Here is a 20,642-nt window from a genome sequence, read left to right as displayed (position 1 = left end):
TGGGTGGAGATGTCCTACAAGCCAGCCCGGTTCTCTGGAAAGATGACTGCTTCTGATAAGCCAGCGGCTCTGGCTCTGTGTCCAACCAAAGGAGTCTTCCCAATTGTTCACTTGAGGTTATGCTTATGGGGGCCTCCACTCCTGGCACCTAGATGTCCTCCTACTTCGGGACCTTGTGGGAGGAAGTTCAGGGGGTCTGAGTTCACACTGGTCGGGGAGCTCTTAGCCGCCTCTCAGTAAAGATTTTCAAAGAGGGTTATCATACCATTCAGCTGTCTACTTGCATCTCAAAGATAAAGGCCAGATTTTGGACAAAGAAGATAGAAGCCATCTATGTTAAACTGGAATAACAATATCAGATAGATTGTACCCAGTTTTTGAGGAGTTCTTATGCATGCATGTGGGTAGATTGTATCAACATAACCCTGTGACTCGTTTACCTGTTTAATCAAAACTGTTTTAGTAATGAGGTTGAATATGGGCTGATCTTTGGTGAGGTGGTTGGCACCGACACATCCCATAACAAGAAGGCTCCTGGTTTGAACCTCACCTGGGACCTTTCTTATGTGTAGTTAACAAGCTCTCATCATGAATGCATGGGTTATCTGCAGGGGCTCCAGCTTCTTCGCACTGTCCAAAAACATGTGTGTTTTGTTATTTGATGTTTCTAAATTCTCCTCCTTCCCATGAGTGGTTTGATTCTCTGTGTCTCTTTCTACATCTCCCTTTGCAGCTACAAGCCCAACGTATTGTAAAATGAGTGAGAGGGTTAATTTACTGTGTAAGTACATACTGGTGTCCATATGAAAGACAGACAGCATTAAAATGTTGAGAAAATCACTATAAAATTTACATTAAGCTCATAGGTTGCTCAATGTCATCTTTGACCTCATCAGAAGTCCCAAAAAATCTATTATAATCCCAATGACTCAGTTGGATGAATCAACTGAATCTAGAGATTGAAAACAGAATATATTAAATTACATTTAAAAACCACAGTCTGCATTTAGAATGGACTAAGACAGACTTTAAATAGTTTTACAGATAGCAGAACCAGACTCTAGATGGATGCTTGAAAAATGAGGAACTTATACTCCAAATGCTGAAAATTGTGTATGTATACTCCATTTCAAACAATTTATTCAAACCAAACAAGCAACAGTAGCGTTAGAGTGAATGTGTATGGAAGTAAGAATGTACATGTGTTGAACAGCATGATGCAGATGACTGTTAAAATACAAGTTTGTCATTGAACCAGAACATTTAGTGACAGACAGACAGACAGACAGACAGAAATAATATTAATATGTATAATAAATTATGTGTAAGATTTCTACAATAACTCAGTAACTCAAACTACAAGCTCAACATTAAATAGATTTAAGATAGATAAATAAATAAATAAAATTTACAGACAGTAGGTCAATAAGGCCGCTGTTTTTGAACTGCATGTTACTCCCACTTTTCTGTACCGCCTCATTCTGCAGGACTCTGGGAACACTGGGTTTCAGTTGTCAGCATTTTAACTGCTCTGAACAACTCATCTACGCCTCTTGTTACACCCACAGAGAAGAAAATCGAACAAAGTTCAGGAGGCGTAACCGAATAGCAATTTGCTATTATTTTAAGAGAGTCTAAAGTTTCATTACTCTCGCGGCAGAAGGACAGACGCTTTTCACCTGTTAATTATGATTGCGTATATATTGTTCACCGTTTTGGCAATTTTGCCATTATTTCTTTACTTACGAAACCCCTATTTTGTGGGGGATTTAAAGTACACAGTTACTGCACTTCAGATCGGTATCCGCCGAAGCAAACTCAAGAAAAAGTTTTATAGTATTTTGGACGCTTTCCTGGACAAAGCGGCTAAGCATCCACACAAGACTTTTTTAGTTTTCGAGGAAATCTCCTACACTTACAGTCAAGCCGACAAAGAGAGCAACAAAGTGGCCAGGGCTCTGCAGACAATTGCCCACCTGAAAGAAGGAGACACGGTGGCTCTTTTCCTGGGCAACGAGCCTCTTTACGTGTGGCTCTGGCTCGCGGTGGCCAAGCTAGGATGCGTAGCGGCTCTCCTCAACTACAACATCAGATCCAAATCTCTGCTGCACTGCTTCTCCTGCTCTGATGCCAAGGTCCTCATCGCTGGTGCTGGTAAGCTCTGAAAAATCCAACTGAGCCAAATAGGCCTGCTACAGTTATAGCAATTGTTTGCAGATTTCTTGCCTCATGTTGCCTATTTGGGTACACATGAAATTTCGTAACTTTTTGTTGTTTATGCAGAAATAATTTACTTTAGATATGTTACCTCAATTTATTTTATGAGTCTGAATTCTGATTTGGACTATTTTGAGTTAAAAAGTTTTTTTCTTGCTAGATTTTTTTTCTTTCTTTTAATAAAAAACACAACATTAACAAACAATATTGATAGATGGAGACACATCACAAATATGGTTGAAGAGTTTTGTACTGCAATTTCATTTTACTCAATACTTAACTTTTTTTTCTTAACATAATAAACCTGTAATCTGTAAGGTCAAGTATTGGCTGTTAAACTTAAAAGGGTAGTGCACCCTGAAATGTCATTTTTTGGGGGCGTAAACAACATAGTGTTACTTAATTGTGAGGAAAACCACCTAAACTGTTAAAATTAGTCATTTTAAAATTTCTTTCAAAAACAGGATTTTGTGGGTCTACAGGTTAAAACACGGTAAACTTGGAGGTAAACTTGGTGCTCCTCTACGTCACGAGAAATTTTAACAAAACCCCTACCTTCAGATGCAACAAAAGGCTAATCTTTGCCTTGCAGGCATACAAACCACATCCACCAACACACATGTACGGATGTGAACTTGTTAGATTCACTAGTTTCAGACTTGTCGACTTTTACAGACGATTTGAGACAATATCGCTGCAATGGGGCGGATTTGTGCTTTTGAGGGTGTAAAAGTAACACTGAACAGTAAGTTCAGATCATGGGAGCAGCTGCCATAACCTGCCATGAGTTGCCACAGCTTGCCAGAGCTGCTGGAGCTGTTGCCACAGGCCAACACAACAGCATTAACGGCTCAGACTGATACAGTTCAGGACCACCTTGTTCTTCCACCACTGTGTTGTGTGTGTTCCACCTCAAAGACCCCTCTGTAGTGTAGGTGCTTAGTGAATCTGTATCTTTCCATCTTGCTAGTGGCTGCAGAGCTCCTCACTGTCATTCAATAATTTCTGCCCGTGCATTTATGACCCTCCCACTCTCCGCCCCCTGATCACCCCCACACCTCACACCCCAGCCCTTGCAGTTTCTGGCATTTTTCCACATTTAGTAGTTGATGGAGTTATGCAAAAAGTAGGGGGTGTAGTAACACTACTAAAAAGAGTGGCTCCATTCCCATCCTTTTGCACATCTCTGGTGTCTATTTTTCCCATTTTCACTGCACTGACCACTATGAAGGCCTCACAAAATTCCTGTATATTGTCTTTCTCAGATCTGAAAGGAGCCGTAGAGGAGGTGTTGCCCACCTTAAAGGAGCAGGGTATCCGTGTGTTTATCCTCAGTGAGCGCTGTGATGTGGGAGGCATTGACAGCATCTCTGACAAGATTCAGCAGGCCTCTGATCAGCCACTGTCACCACAGCTGAGGGCCAACATTAACCTTAAGAGCCCTGCGCTATACATCTACACGTCAGGGACCACAGGTAATCTGACAGCCTTATTTGATCTTGACCTGTAATCTGTTCTCATCTAGTGTTTCTTGTTTGTAGTGGCCTTGAGTAATAGATGTAGGACGGTAATAATGTACACTATTATCTGCTTCTAATGGCAGTATTATCTCATAGGACTTCCCAAGGCAGCTGTAATTAACCATGAGAGAGTATGGACAGTATCTTTTCTTCAATCTATTGCTGGTGTGCGCTCAAATGATACCATCTACATATACCTGCCTCTCTACCATACTGCTGCTTTTCTTATGGGACTTTGTGGCGCCATAGACAAAGGTAATGTATTATATATGTATATCAAGTAAAACTGCAAATACAGAATTCTATCCTGCAACCTGTAATAACCAAGTTTATTGTAGGTTAAACCAACAGGCATATGACCTCAAACAACAGGCAACCTTGCTCTGATTCTTAATGTTTGTCTTTCAAAGTCCTAAAGTTCAGTTTACAAAGTTCCAAACACTTACTGTGCTGTAAAAAAAAAGGTGATGAATGAACTTAAAAAAATGTAAGGCAACCTGCTGCAAAGCTTTTTTAAGTAAACTCAACTTTGGGGTGTAAAGGGGAGTAAACTCAACTTTGGGTGTTGTGTGGAGCTAAATTATGGGTGAATTCAAAGTAGAATCTGAAATTTAACAAAGAACAGATATTCAGATCTACTCATGTCTTTTAGCTGAAACAATTAATGTTTAAAAAAAATATTTCTGAAAAATGTAAGGTAATACAAATTCACAAATTTCCATAATTACATGAGGAAATTTGAATAGTAATCTCAAGTTTGTCTACCTTAATATTTTGATTTTGATTTACACTCTTATTGTTGGTTGATACAAGATTTAGTGTTTTGTTGAGTTTACTCAGAAATCCTTTACGATTGTCTTCATTTTTCAAGTTCTCTCAACCGCTCAAGCTGGATTTATACTCACGCGGCATCTTCGTACTGCAGGGCCGACGTAGCTGATGCTGGTGAAATGTGCTCTCACATTCAAGCATGGGGTTGGGACGTCGTGTTGCAATTGCTGCGCTTCCTGCACAAATTCAGCGAGAAGCTCCACAAATCCAGAAACATGTAATCACGAACTGACCAATCACAAGGGAGTACTTCCGCGTAACCTCACTGCAAGCAGGGGTGCACGTCAAGTCTGGAAGAGGTGCGCATCAAGCCTCTGTAGACCTATGCGGAGCATACAGCGGTGACGCCATAACCAACTTTATGCAGTGCCAGTATAAATCCAGCTTCAGTCTGTAGTTTGGGAAGCCTATATTCCATCCATCCAGGGCCGGACTGGGTCAGTTTTTATTAAAAACTTATTAAAATGACCTTATTGCACATACTGAATCTGGAACTAACAGAGCTGTCATGACCCCCTTTTCATCTAGGGGATAAGGGTCAATAACAAAACGGACCGGACGTCGTCAAAATGGTATAAATAAAAGTATTTAATAAATAAATACAAATTCCTATAAACAAAATACAAAGACCGGGTTCAACAAACAAAGAATGAATTCCTATAAACAAAACATACCATGTCCGGTTACAAAATAACATAAAGTGTCCTTTTTCAGGTTAACTGCCTTAACCCCCTTGGACTCCATCGTCCAAGTCAAAACCCTTCTTTCAGGAAGTAAACAAAACATGTACATTACACCATCAGTTCACACACACACACACACATTTCACACAGTGTCTACTAAAACTCCCTTTTTTTTCTTTCTATTTTTTTTTCTCTTATTTTTCAAACACGGGATAAGGCATCCGCAATCAGGTTGTCCACCCCCTTCTTATGCTGTATTTTAAGCTTATATTCCTGGACTATGAGTGCCCACCGCATCAGTCTCTGGTTGCTATTATACATCCTGGCTAGGAACGTCAATGGATTGTGGCCCGTGTAGACTAAAACGGGTACAGGCAAGGATCCTACATACACATCAAAGTGCTGAAGTGCCAACAGAAGCAACAGAGTTTCCTTCTCGATGGTGGAGTGCACTTGGTGTCGGCTGAACTTCCTAGAGAAGTAACAGATGGGGTGATCAGTTCCATCTGCTCCGGTCTGTAGAAGCACCGCGCCGGCCCCGATCATGCTGGCATCTATCTCCAGCTTGAAAGGTTTTGTCATATCGGGTGCAGCTAACACTGGCGCATGTCTGAGTAGGGCTTTCACACTGTCGAAAGCGTGCTGGCAGTCTGGGGTCCACTGGAAAGCCTGTTTAGGACTCATCAGGGTAGTTAAGGGGTTAACAACCGTGGCAAAGTTCCTACAAAAGTTTCGATAGTAACCCACCATGCCCAAAAATTGCCGCAGTGCCTTGCGGTTCTCGGGGACTGGAAAATGAGTGATGGCTTCCACTTTAGCCTCTAAAAGACGCACTTCCCCTTGTCCCACCTGTCGGCCTAAATACGTAACAGTCGCCCGGCCAAATTCACATTTTGCCGGGTTCAGCGTCAGTGACTCGTCAGCCAAACGGGAAAACACGGCGTCCAGAACGGTCATGTGTTCCTCCCACGTCTTAGTGTACACAACAACGTCGTCCAGGTATGCCGTGCAGTTCGGTAAATCTGAGAACACAGTGTTCACTAAGCGCTGAAAGGTGGCAGGGGCTGTGATGGAAATTATTGTGTGAGCTTGGCCTAAATTTTATTAGAGCTGTCATAATTTGAAAACATAATTGTAATGCTTAGGATATGATGATCATGTGGCTTTTCATCATCATGTGGCCTCTTCACACTAAAAACAAAACTTAGAGAAGCTGGCCAGATTCTCATGTAGCTTCCCCTTTTTCTATCTACTAGCAGGGTGAAGTAAAAAGCAAGGATTATGAACTGTCTCAAAGTTTGTCTGGATTCATTTTCTGTAAAACTCTCTCCAAATAGTACCGCTTTACGAAGAACTCTCTCTACGTTGCCCCTAGCAACAGCTATTGATAGATATCTCCATTAGGTCATGATGATGATGATGAGTTGGTAAAGGCGTGATCAGAAATCTATATAACTTTGTGACACTTCCTTGTTTATTCAGAGAGATCTCTCTGCATGCTTGACTGCATGATTTTTTTATATTTCTCTTTGCTATAATAAACTTGTAAAAGACAGTTTGACTCGGCATCATTTTTGATTCTCCCCACGAAGATTTTTTCCAGCACAGGGCATTACATAATCCAAACGGCATGACTGTATATTCTAAGAAACAATCCGGGGTAACAAATGCTGATATCACAGAAGCGCGTTCTGTGAGCAGCACTGGCAGTGCATTGTAGAACTTATGGTGGTGCGTGTACTCTATCGGCAGGCCAGCTCTAATAGTGATTAGATATGATCATGTGGGCCAAAGATAATTCATTCATGGGTCGGATGTGGCCCGCGGGCCTTGAGTTTGACACATATGGTTTACACAGAAATGCCGAGGTTCAAACCTTCTCACTGTGAAACAAGAGTGCTAACCACCACACCACCATGTAGCCCAGGACGTCTGTATTAAAGAATTCCAATGCCCCTTTGGTTACAGGGTTGCCTTACATATGCTCTAAACCTGAAATATTAAAAGGACTTGAAGTACACTTTTGAGGTAGTTTAAGGGTGTTAATGATCTCATTGAGAGTTCAAGCCTTAAAGAACAGTTTATTAAACCATATAATGATTTTGGATTTGAAATAGCCTGCAATGATGTTGCTATGGAAATTTTTAATTGTTCCTAAAAATGTAAGATGATTTTGAAGGAGTATTTGCCTTTTTTTACACTGCAAGGTGGTGTGGTGGTTAGCACTGTTGCTTCACAGCAACAAGGTCCCTCGTTCGAACCTCAGCCTGTCTGTGGAGAGTGCATGTTACATGTGGAAGCATGAATTACTGTTTCTGTCTTTGGGACTGTTATATAAACTTACTAAAACAATTATGTGTGTTATGTTTTCAGACATTTTAAATTTCATAATATGAGTTGTTTCAGCCCAAAGACGTGAGCAGACATGAATATTTAAATTTGTTAAATTTAAGGTAATACTTTGAGGTACCCTCTTAATTTAGGATGACAGAACATCAGAAGCTGACTTTACTTTGCTGGTGGTTCCCTTACTCTATTAAGTTTGCTCAACTTTTTTTTTTTTTTTTTTTTTATAGTGTAAACGTTCAGTATGAAATTGTTTATCTGCTGAAATGTATGTCTCTTCCTGTCCAGGCATGACTGTTGTTTTAAGGCGGAAATTTTCTGCCTCCAACTTCTGGAATGACTGTAGAAAGTACAACGTGACTGTTATTCAGTACATAGGAGAAGTCCTACGCTATCTTTGCAACACACCAAAGGTAACATTAATATTGCAAATTTATTGATAAGGATGTTGTGCTAAATTTAATCAGTATTTTAAATATCTAGTTTGCGATTTGCATTCACTATTTACTTCACCTTCCTCTTAGAAAGATAATGACAAAATTCATAAAGTACGAGTGGCTTTGGGGAATGGAATAAGGGGAGACACCTGGGACGAGTTCCTGGAGCGATTCGGCAACATTCATATCTGTGAATGCTACGGAGCAACTGAGGGAAACATTGGCTTTGTCAACTACGTTGGAAAAGTTGGAGCTATTGGAAGAGAACATTTTCTACACAAAGTGAGAAGTGGGAGAAATACTGCTTATTTGTTCAGTATTTTGATGCAGGGTCAGAGTTACCACCATTAACTTGCTTTATGGTGGACTGGAACCAGAATTTTTCAGGTTAATTTATAATAGTATACACATATTACTCACTGATGTTTCCTTTGTTTTATTTTTTACTCTTAAGATGTCACATCCCTATGCCCTCATAAGGTATGACACAGAGATAGAGGAGCCATTCAGAGACTCCAGAGGATTTTGTGTTGAAGTCCCAAAAGGTGAACCACCTACAGCTAATTTTCCCTTTATGTTTTAGTGTTCTTCTTAGACATATTTTGACTGTTGCTTCCACCTGCAGGAGAGACTGGTTTGTTGGTGGGAAAGATTGGACTGAGGACACCTTTCACCGGCTATGCCAAGAATGAGCAGCAGACAAAGAAGAAGATGCTGAGAGATGTGTTTGTGAAGGGAGACCTCTACTTTAACAGTGGCGATCTTTTAAAGATAGACAATGAGGGCTTTGTCTACTTCCAGGACCGCATTGGAGACACTTTCAGGTCTGTGGATGAGACTACTTGAACAGATATTTTTTTCAAGTGATTTAAAGTTATTTATTAGCCCATCAATTTTTGCAAAGAAAAAGTGCATATATCTAAATGATAGCTAATTGTCCCTATTATTAAAGCAAAATGTTCACTTCCTTTATCCTCCTTATCTGCTGTGCCACAACCCTGCCTCTAAAAACCGCCTACTTAAACTTCACCCTGCAGATGAGGCTGTTATGTATGTGCATGCTTGTAACCATGACAACTGTATAGATGGAGTGAAATGTCCTCACCCTGAACAAAAACAAAACAGAATTTATTTTATTGGGACACTCCTACCTATTAAATGGTTGCAGCATTGCCCTTTGCCTTTTATATTTTTGCTGTTTCCGCTTTTACATTTAATGAACAGATTATGGCTCCTGGTGAAGATGAAGGCCTTCCTTCCTTCACCTGACTTTGAGAAAGAAGTTAGTGCCTTCATTACCTCTGGATTAGATAATTGTATTCCTCTGCACAAAGTGAAGCAGGTTGCGTTTTAACAGAACAGAAATTGTCTTCTCACATCACACCTGTGCAGGCATCTCCTACAATAACTTCCAGTCCATTTACAGGTTCACTTTAAAATTTTCACTTGTTTTTAAGAGACTAAATGTAGGCTGTAAAAGGTAAGACTTTATTTTATTTTATTTTATTTTATTTTAGTGACCATATGAACATATTTACCTTTGGTGACCCCCTTTATAGCTCTTGTCACGGTGGATTAAAAGCATTACAAGTCATTTGTCTGTTTCATGTATTACTGTCACAGCTCAGTGACAGTTTTTGCAAACACAATAAAAAGTTATTTTAATTGAAGGTGCTAAATTATACTTTACTAGGAAACATTGCAAATGAGATATGCATGTTCTCTATATTGTATCTCATGCAGGTGGAAAGGAGAAAACGTGGCAACCACTGAAGTAGCTGATAATTTGCTTACAGTTGACTTTGTGGAGGAGGCTAATGTCTATGGTGTGAAAGTGCCAGGTGATAATGACTTATTTTGCCATGTAATAAGACTTATTGAGCACATTCTCGTGAAATAGGAATCATTATAAAGAGTCTTTTATTTTAAATGTTAAAAACATTTCATATGACTTTTATTTTGTTGGAAACAATTTTGGGTTTTAATATGGAAAGTTTGACTTCTTGGATATATGTAATGATTACAGCTGTAATCATTTTAAAAAGTTAATGTGTTCATGTGCTAAGACGAATCCTCTTTTTATGTTGACTGATTGATCAGGACATGAGGGAAGAATTGGGATGGCAGCACTGAAGCTGAAAGAAAACATGAACTTTGACGAGAACACTATGTATCAGCATGTCAAAAACCTTCTGCCCAGCTATGCCAGGCCACGTTTCATTCGCATACAGGTGACCAAAGATATACTGAATTGGCATTTAACATGAAAAATTTAGTGAATAAAAAATGTGTGAAAATGTTACAGGTAATTATAGATAACTAATATATTTTTCTTGTGCAGGATGCACTGGCAGTAACTGGTACTTTTAAGCAACTGAAAGTGAAGCTGGCCGAGGAGGGCTTCAACCCCACCGTCATCAAGGACCCATTACTCTTCCTGGACGACAATAAGGGCTACATACCCATGACTCAGGAGATTTTCAACTCCATCACAGAGGGAGAACTCAGACTCTGAAAGAGTTTAGTCTTTTTTATTGGACTGACAAATGATGCATTTAATTTTTAAGCTTTTAGTGATACATGATGCAAAATAATGACAAATGACCTGTACATTGAGCATTTATACACAGCAGATATTATGAGCTACTTTACCATGTGAGAGGTAACATTTCGTATATGGCTATTTAACAGGAATTACTTTTAATTAATTAAAAAAAAAACATGATTTTAAATAAGCAAAGCATTCTCATATTTTTGAATTTGTTAATTAGTAATCATCAGTTTGCCAACGGCTTTATGACTCAGCAGCCAATAAAAATACAGAAGAATTGCTTGATTATCAGAAGCAGGATTAATGTGTGGGTGTGAACTAATGTTCATTGCTTTGAGGATCATTACAGGAGTTTAGATGCAGCAGCAGTGTCCACTGTTGTTGTAGAGGGAGCTGTGTTGGCCACAGGAAATACAGGAGTGCAGTTTATTCTTCGCAGGTAGGGGACAGGTGTTTTTGTGGTGCCTGTGAAACCTTTAGGGGGCAGCACAGCTGGTGCCGACCACACTGGACCCATTGGTTGCAGAAACTGGGCACGCTATAGAACTTTGTCAGCTTTTTTAGGACCTGTCTGCCAAGATCATTTGAAGGTATTTCATTAATCTTATACATAGGACCAGATCCTGTTGGTGATGGGATGGGGATTCCTCCTGCAGCATCCTTTTGGTCAGACCTCATTTCATAGTCGTAAGCAGATAGTGGCCCATTGTAAGTGTAAGGAAGAGGCTCGCTGTTGCAGCTAAGAGAACGCATAGTTCTTCTAGGTCGATTCCAAGCCTTGTCAATCCACAACTCCACCTGAGCTTTTTCTAGCTGAGTGACTGCATCTTCTTTCTCAGCAGAAGTAGCATCTGAGTTAGGATTGTGGTCCTCTCCAACACCTATCACCTCATCCTCCCCTGATCTTGGCTGGTCAGTATTATTCAAAGCCTGCGCCTCTGCCAGAAGAGTGGAAGCAGTTTTGGAAATAATACCCCAGTCCTTTAGGATGTCATCTTCAGTAGTGAACTGTGAGGTAACTGTAAACCGGATGATGCGTTTGCTGTGAATTTCTGCAGGGATGAGGTACATGGTGCCAGAACGAGTTAGTCTCCTCAAAAGCTCCTGGGTCAAAGTATTTCCTGCCTATAAAGAAAGATAAGAAATATTATGTCAAATGGTTGCAGGGCAATAAGCAATAAGTGTTTTCACCAACCAGACAAGGTTTAGCTCTTAAATGTTTACTAGTTATCCCACATTTTTGCTTGATAAAACAATATTCATCTAACTCACCTTTGAACAAGGTGTGACAGGACATCTCAGTAATGATTAGCTAGTAAGAGGTGTGTTGCTTCATACAAAAGGCAAAACTTCATTCAGTGTGTTTTTATAGTTTACAGCCTAGTTAAAAGTCATACTTTCAGGCAGAAAACCACCAAGCCAAGATGCCTCTGAGCAGGAACATCAAAATTCGGATCACTCCTTATGTGAGACTCCAAGAGTTTTGCCATCTCAATACCCTAAAACAACAGAAGCAAATCATTCTGAAACTTCAGTGAGTTGTTTGTAAAAGAATACAGCAAGAATGCAGCTAAAAGTTCCTTACATGTCTGATATGAGCCTGGAGGTTTTTCAGACCAAAGGAGCGCATGACAAACCAGAGCTTGAGTGATCGGAAACGTCGGCTGAGAGGAATTTGCCAGTGCTTGGTGACAGAGAAAAAAAGTAGTACTGATATATGACGAGTCTCTGCTATGGTTAAAGGGTTAATTTAGTGAAGACATGATAAAATGATACCATAAAGTCTGTGGCTGCCTGGGAATTTTCATGTCTGAGGTAAACAGGATCAACACTGAAGGTCTGTTGCAGCTTATATTTATCCTTTACCCTGAGAAAAGAGGCGGAATCAAATTACCAGCCATGAAGCTTTTTGTCTCATATTCTTTTCCTACCTGAGTTTAAGTACAAGGTGACTCACCAGAAAGCTGTGCAGTCAAAATGAACCATCATCCACTTGGAAGGGTTAAAAACAAAGGAGTGTGCAAATTCAATGCCATCCAGAGACCAGCGAAGTTCAGGACAGAAGTAAGCTGAGCCAGCATATGCAGCATCAACATGAAGCCAGAGTGCCTCTTCTTTACCTGTAAAATCCTGTTTTACTTCTTCCTGTACACATTGCTCATTCATTAACAGCAATATGTTTGGCTTTATAAAAGTAGAAATATGTGTAAAGAATAATTTGGATACACACAGACTGGTCCCAGTTCGGACAGCTTGTCAAAGGCACACACTCCTGTAGTTCCCAAAGTTGAACATAGCTGGACAAGAGAGAAAAAAAATAATAATAATGATAATAATAATAAGAATTTTTAATGGTCTTTAAAAAAATTTTCTTTGTATTTTTTATTTTTTTTTATCTTTCATCATTAGTCATGTCAGTGAATATATGTGATAATTTATGTGTGTGTGTTAATTTTTTTTCCGTCTGTTAGCTTTATAATGCAAAACACTCATACTAAATATCATACATTTTGGTGTAGGGATTAAAAAAATGCATTAAATGTTAGTGATATTTTGGATCACTTTAAAATCAGCTAAATAGAGCATTGGATGCTTCACAATTAATTCCTTACTTTTCCTTCATTAGTGATTCTTTAGGTGCTCCATGAGTTTTTATTGTTACTCATCATTCCTCATATTGATAAATAAAGCTGCATTTCCCCTTTTTTAGTTTTTACTTTTACCTTCTTTGATGTTTTGAGAAATATGAAGAAAAATCTAACATTCAAAGAATCCCAGTTACCAGTCATAAATACACTTAAATTGCTGCTGGGTTAATCATAATAAAGTGTTATATTATGACTGCCCAGCAGCAGTTTAAGTGTTAATCTGCTGGGATAATCATAAAAAAGTGTTTTATTATGATTAACCCAGCAGATTAACACTTAAACTTCTACTGGGTTAATCGTAATAAAACATTTTAATAGGATGTTGCTTTATCAGATTGTGTGTGTGTGTTTTCACTTTTGTGAGATAATATAAAATGATATCTGTATCTAGATAAGATGAGTATAATGTGGAACTGAAACACTTCACGTACAAAGTATAGGAGTTGAGGATATAAAATGATTCACGCTGTGCAACAGGCTTTTAATCTGTTAATGTTTGAAGCAGGAGTAGCATAAAACTCCTTAACATCAAAACATCTAAAGGTTTAAAGGTAAGCAGGTGAAAAGGTTTGCATAACGTAGATTTATTGAGAAGCTCTACAACCAGCAGGAATGTCAAGAAAAAGTCATGTTAATTTTTTCATCTCCAGCACTGAACTAAGACCCAGAGACCAGACTTTTAAATCTCTAATTTCTCTTTGAGTGCATCAACAAGACTGCATGTGTTTCCATTGCCATCAGGCAGTAATATAGCTTCAAGAAAGGTAAATAATTGCCCACTATAATCCGTGGCCTAGAGAAAGTTTATTATGGTATCATGCATATGCCTCTGAAAGCAGTGAAAATATATATATAAAAAAATCTTGGTGCAGTGAATGATGTCAGCTTGTCAGCTATGTTTGTTCACCCATTTGTAAGCCTCAAACACGTACCATGAAAGGGACAAGTCCCCTCCTCCTGTCTTCCTGAATGGCTTGTTTCAAAGTGTCTCCTCTCAGAGATAAGTGCTCATCAGTGGGCAGAAACCTGATCTTCACCAGGGAGATCAGACCTGCCTTCTCAACTGAAGAATGAGCCTGTGAAAATGATTACAAATAAAATCTCAGCTTATTTCTTCAGACCAATGAGAGGGCATTGAACAAAAGGTGGTGACACTGACCTGATCTGCAGCATAGGCTACCAGCCTTGAATTCAGAATTGAGTCATCCACGTCCTGCTCCAGTTCAGCCCGCAGTTGCAGAATTTTGTCTTTCCTAGCTGCCAACAAAGCCACCAGTGTGCTCTCACTCACTGTGCTCTGAGAGGAGATTCAGTGTGGAGAGAAAGATAATCAGTTCTTATTTACGTGAGAGACAAATGTACTGTTTAAGGGCTGAACAGCAAATGGTGTTGCAAACCTGCAGGATGCCTCCACCTCTGCTGTCAGGATGGTGATGCAGGAAGAAGAAAGGAAGTCCCAGTGCTTTACATAACCAGTCCATCATATTCATTTCCAGCTCTGTACAGGCTGGGCTGGAGGCCTGTGAAAAGCCACAACAAAATCCATCAGCATAGTTCTTTATTAATGTAACACATTGCTGTTGCTGTTGTGTAAGATTCTCTCCACTTACCCAAGTGAACCCAACACAGTTGATGGCATCAGCCAGCATGTCTCCGAGCATAGAGGGCCATGAAGTCAGACTGGGGTAGTAGGCATGCATGTGAGGGCTCTGCCAATGGACCACCTGGGCAAGAAAATAAGAAAACTCCTGCATCCCCATACATTTGATTCTAAATCATTTCAGTAGACTTAGAAAATGAACTAGATTAAAAAAAAAAAATTGAATTTGCTAATATGACAGTAAAAACTCACTCCTGGCATGATGACTTTCTCAATGTCGTTGAAAATATTCTCCCAGTCCTCCGGTTCTGTAGGCGCAGAATCAGGAAGAAGCTCACGCATGTAACCTGGTTTCACATCCGGAATGACCCTCCTCTCCCTGACGGAGCCCAGGTACTGTGTGATGTAGTCCACCATCTCCTTACCTGATCAGTGACACTGTAATGTGAGTGATACTCCAATTTACATATATTTTCCTCACTTACTGTTTGCTACTTTATTTGCATGGAAATATAACATCAACACAGTGAATATGAATTTGTGTGGTAAAAGATTACCTCTGCGGTTGTATTCCTCAGCCTGCATTTTCCAAGACAAGACCTCTTCAGGTAAATCTGTTGTGTGTAACAAGTGGCTGCAGAGATGCTTTATGTGTTCAGCAGCAGAGATCACAGAACTATATAGACCTTGCTGTACAGAGCACGCCCTTAGTGACGCACTGAAACCACAGGACAAAAGCCCTCCATGTGCTCTATCCATCATCCATTGATTCCACATTTGTACAGAATATTTACTTTCCTCTTAGGTTAATGAACTATCTATTCATGCATCTGTGAAGTGATAATATTACTTTTAAATAAATAGTTATGCACAGTGAAATTGATAGTTAAGTCATTTCAGGTGCAAGATATTTTATTATGTGTAATGCCAAATTATGTAGGCTACAGATTATATAAATATGTTTCCATCCTAAAGGTTAAGTGTAAAGATCAATCAATCAGAGAGGATGTAAATTGTGTAGATGGTATAAGAGAAGGGAAAACAATCAAATTCTGATTTGCCACCGTTAAATTTTTGCTTTTTGCTTTTTGTGAAATATAACTTTTGACCTCCCATAGCATAAAAATGATCCCTACATTTTTGGTGGGTTCTAATGTTTGAAACCAACATTTGTTAATGAAAATGATTGAAAATGACTGGTTAAGTTTAGTTTAAAATCCCTAAACAGTTCACAGTTTAGCTGCTAAAGTTACTTTTACCTTCATGTTAAAGACCCACTCCAGCAGTTATTTCCCTTAAAATACATGTTGAAGTGTCCTTGGGCAAGACACTTAACCCCACGTTGCCTCCCGATGTGCCTATCAGGGCATGAGTGTGTTTGAACTGGTGAATGTCATATGTAGTGTAAAGCGCTTTGAGGGGTCAAACTGACTATATAAGTACTATATAAGTACAAGTCCATTCACCATTACCATTTAAAACATGTATATTTTAATTCAAATTTGTTGTGGTGTTGAAACTCCACATCCACATCCAAATGAATGTTTTTCTGTGTTTCAGCATCAACATATGATATTGGCTTAGCACACTTGGAACTACAGCTGAGATAGATCAAAAACAAATAGAGTAGTTTCCGTTCCATGATATTACCTACAATGAAAAACTAAAGAAGTGCAATGGAAAAGCACCATAACATATGGCCTCTTAGACCTGTCCTTTTTGAGACGTTAGGCAGCTCTCTGCAGATTCAAAATGAAAATCCCCAGCCGCAGCTCTGATACCTAATTTTGTCCCTGTTCTGTCTTGTAACACATTAAAAAGGAATCTTGTGAACATGTTAATGAAGTTTAAATCTTGATCTTTAGTAGAGGGTCAGACTCACCCTCACCCCTGCCAGCTTAATGCAAACAGTGTTTGTTGTTTGTGCATAAATGTAGCTTCTATTAATGGAGTTCGTGGGTTTGAAAATGCAGTTAATCATACTGTAAGTCTCCAATAAATCTGTCCTTGTCTTGTTTTTAATTTGCTTCTTTTAACTGTCCTTTCTTAATAAACAGTAATAGGCTGGGCAATACTGAAACATTGCAAAGGGCTTAAGTATTTCAATGTTGAAATATAAGACTATATATATATATATATATATATATATATATATATATATATATATATATATATATATATATATATTTATTTATTTATTTATTTATACTTAAAAATAACAGTAAAATGTTGGAACGTTTTCACTCCTTGTTTATTTCATAGTGCATAGCAAGTATGCAGCTATAGTGAAAAGCCATATGTCTCAGTTTAGCAGACTGGGAAAAGAAAGAACAGCTGGCCTGGCTCTGACAAAGGTTGACCTACCCCCCTATGTTGTAAGCCATTAATTTTGCTCAACTGTAAACCAGTAATTTGCCTTTTTTACTTCAGGACAAATTTTTTTATCTGTTCCATAGGTAACCAATTAAGATCAATTTGCTTGTCTGTCCCAGCCAGGAAAAATGGCCACATTGTTCCCTCTAAAACAATGAATTTATCAGGTAATAAGAATACCTTGAATGCTTTGATGGACAGGTTTTGGCTATTTTACATCTGTATACAGTCTACATGTAAAGATTATATAAATATTATACTGTCATAAAACTGATACAGTTCAAAATCACGGCTATTTCCTCCAATCATTATGCTTAATCGCAGTTCTGAAGATGCTAAACCATATATGTACAGGATGATGACGCGTCACAAATCATTAAATGGTAACTACAGGGGACATTATGAAAAAAAAAAACTGAGCGAAAAATAAACACACAGTAAAAGATGAAAAGATAATAATGCCAAACCCATCTGTATTACAATGCTGCTTTTTAAACTATGACAAAAGCTTGTGCAGCACCTGGATTGTTCACACACTGCTGTTAACTGGGCATTATGCTTGACATGCAATGGCTCATGTGATCCAAATGTTATGCTAGAAAGCATGTGATGAGAAGCAAACAATTCACTGGGGCTAAAAAGAATTATATATATATGCCACTTGAAACCTGTTTCCCCTTTTTTGTCATTACATAAACTACAGATATATAAAGCATAAAGTATGACATCCTCTTCAGGATTCTGTTAGAAAGACGGGTGATGCAGGAAATCTGTCACTCACTTTTACTGATACCTTTCTGCCCAGCATTTACAAGAATTCCCTTTTTCATATCACTTATTTTAGTACATTTCATCTGTATTAAATCAACCTATTTTTGCAAAAAGACCATGTCTTTTAAATAAATTGCACTCATAAATAAAGAAATTTAAAAAAAAATCCCCCCTCCCATCATTTCAAAAGCTGTGATTGGTTGATCCTAAAATCTAGATACACCTTTGGTGAAAATGGGCATAGAATGGACCGTCAAATCAATAAACTTAATCATAGAATCTAATCTATATGAAAACTGTGTAATTATAAATAATATTTTACATAAAAAGAAAATCTGTTATATAAATAGTAAGCTATACTTTAAATTTATCCTACAGAAAATGTAGAAACTCAGACCCATTTGCACAGTATTCACATGCTGATAGCTCTATTTATTTGCTTACATTTATGCTGGTAATTGTCGTGCTTTCAGCTTTGAACATTTCAACTCCATTTTGTATTAATGAGGGTAAAATGGCTCAGCTTTCATTAATGTCTGTGATTGATGACCGGCCTATAAGAAGCAGTGTTGGTTGGCATTCAAATCTACCACAAACCAGTGAACAGCAATGGAGAAGAAAACAGTTTTTGCTCCTGGCTCATTTGGTCAATGAACATAAAAGTGTTTTTTGAGGTATATTTCATAAATCATAAATATGATTCCTGCACAATTCAATCTGTAACGTTTAATTAATTCACTGTCATCCAGTGTTTGGAGAATACCTCTCCTGCCTCTTCTGTCTGCCATTTTGTCATCTGCTTAGGGAACTCCTAGGTTGCTTAAAGGTCCTCTTTGCTGCTCTTAACAGATCTCACCTTAGGAACTCTCTTAAGAGCTAAGATTCTTTAGGAACCGCTTTTTTCTTTGCTAGATCTACTCTTCACTTTTAGGGGAAAATTCTTAGAGTTTGGCCACTAGGAGCAATTTTTTGCACTAAGAATCTTTAGGAATATGTGCCCCTGATTATCAAGAGGAACATTATACTCATCAAGCTCCCCATGCCAAAGCAAATGTTTTTGGCACAACACAGCAACCAGACCATCATTCTGTTTGCTACAATGCTGGACAAGTAAAAAATATGGTAAATGATACCATGGTACCAAATATGGTGAATTTACAATTTACAATTTATTTAATAAATAAATAAATAAATAGCACTCATTTGACAAAATTTCAAACTCCGACAGAGGAAAAGTAAAAGTTTGATTTTAACCAAACCAAACAAGTTCTTAAACTCTGAGTAAAAGTTGTGACAAAGACTTTTTGATCCCAGTGAAGGCAGGACACCCAGTAGCATGCAATGACTAATAGTAGCACGTATATACACTAATAAATGTTATGTGATGTCGAGCACAGTGTGACTATTGTGGCTTTACGTCTGAAAGTCCAGACCTGATGAAAGCAGATTTATTCATAATTGCACGATTGCGGTTTGGTTGCTGCTTTGTGACATCAAAGAGAAAGTGTTTCATGTGGAGTCTTATTCTGGTGCTTTTATTCAAATAAGCTAGAAAAAATCAATATGATATCAGCCTATCAAAAAAAAACTTCCATATAGGCTTTATCATACAATCAAAAAGCCAAAAGCAGTTCACAGAGAGAGGATATGGCCACTAAGTTCGATATGAATATAGACAGAAAAAAACTGACTAGAAATGTAAATGAAGGTGGAAAAAGATAAATATGTGGTTGCACACATTAATTAAAATATAATTCAAAGCACAAATTAATTGAAAACAGCTGTACAGCCCATAGTAAATTGTATCATTGCATTAAAATGCCATGAAAGCAGTGTTAACCAGTTTTGAAGCTGAAGTCTTCATTAATCGTGTCCCATACACTCAGTAACTAGTGTTGCGATATTAAGGTTTAGTAACAAATACTATAATAAATTTTACTAAAAACCAGTAGTTAGATATGATAAGTGGTTCAAAACCAAAGACTCAGGGCAAACCAAAAATGACCTGGTCTCTGACAAGCTGCAAAAAAATTAATACAAAGATGCTGATGGATGCCTGGTTGGATGAAAGTTATTGTTGGTAAAATATTGATTTAGTTAACTTTAAGACAGTATTTGACTTTAACAAGCTTAACAGAGGACAATCAAGTCTGCTCTGAGCTCCAGCCTCTGATTAGTTCTGGCTTAACAAGCCAATCTTGAAACTTAAGTTTCTTTTTACTGTCAATCATTGCTGTGGAGTCCAGAGAGCACACTAGTATTTGACTGCTCTAGATTTATTTAGAACTTTTAGTTTCTTCAGTTTATTTATTTATTTGTTTATTTGTAATGTTTGCAAGACTTTTTAAAGAAAATAACATAATAATGGATTAGATTTTTATATAGCACTTTTCATTGCACCGAAAGCACTTTACATTGTGTCCATTATTCATTCACTCCTCACTCATACCTGGTGATGATAAGCTACGTGTGTAGCCACAGCTGCCCTGGAGCAGACTGACGGAAACGTGGCTGCCAATCCGCGCCTACAACCTCTCCAACCATCACTGAACATGCATCCACATTCATTCCCCAGCGATGCCAACACTGGAGGCAAGTAAGTTGAAGCGTCTTGCCCAAGGACACAACAACAGATGACTGGGCGGAGTGGGAATTGACCTGCCAA

At 38.4% G+C, this 20,642-nt stretch overlaps 2 protein-coding genes across 2 annotated transcripts; one reads left to right on the top strand and one right to left on the bottom strand.

The window, feature by feature from the left end:
• The first annotated feature begins 1,596 nt into the window (after positions 1-1,596).
• On the top strand, positions 1,597-10,613 carry LOC121638023 (very long-chain acyl-CoA synthetase-like). Its single transcript, XM_041982446.1, has 10 exons — positions 1,597-2,154; positions 3,483-3,692; positions 3,834-3,992; positions 7,886-8,010; positions 8,122-8,316; positions 8,489-8,579; positions 8,660-8,858; positions 9,778-9,875; positions 10,135-10,265; positions 10,376-10,613. Exons 1-10 carry the CDS (start codon positions 1,689-1,691, stop codon positions 10,547-10,549), a joined length of 1,848 nt encoding a protein of 615 aa, XP_041838380.1. The 5' UTR covers positions 1,597-1,688; the 3' UTR covers positions 10,550-10,613.
• Positions 10,550-16,157, bottom strand: hdc (histidine decarboxylase). The gene is made up of 12 exons (XM_041982986.1): positions 15,391-16,157; positions 15,086-15,258; positions 14,844-14,957; positions 14,631-14,753; positions 14,393-14,530; positions 14,166-14,309; positions 12,816-12,882; positions 12,543-12,705; positions 12,362-12,452; positions 12,171-12,269; positions 11,983-12,084; positions 10,550-11,710 (listed from the first exon to the last, which is right to left on the bottom strand). Exons 1-12 carry the CDS (start codon positions 15,608-15,610, stop codon positions 11,012-11,014), a joined length of 2,133 nt encoding a protein of 710 aa, XP_041838920.1. The 5' UTR covers positions 15,611-16,157; the 3' UTR covers positions 10,550-11,011.
• Positions 16,158-20,642: the final 4,485 nt, after the last annotated feature.

This window comes from Melanotaenia boesemani, chromosome 1, assembly GCF_017639745.1.
Source record: "Melanotaenia boesemani isolate fMelBoe1 chromosome 1, fMelBoe1.pri, whole genome shotgun sequence".
In the NCBI taxonomy this organism is placed as follows: Eukaryota; Metazoa; Chordata; class Actinopteri; order Atheriniformes; family Melanotaeniidae; genus Melanotaenia; species Melanotaenia boesemani.
This window is presented reverse-complemented; position numbering and strand designations above follow the sequence as displayed.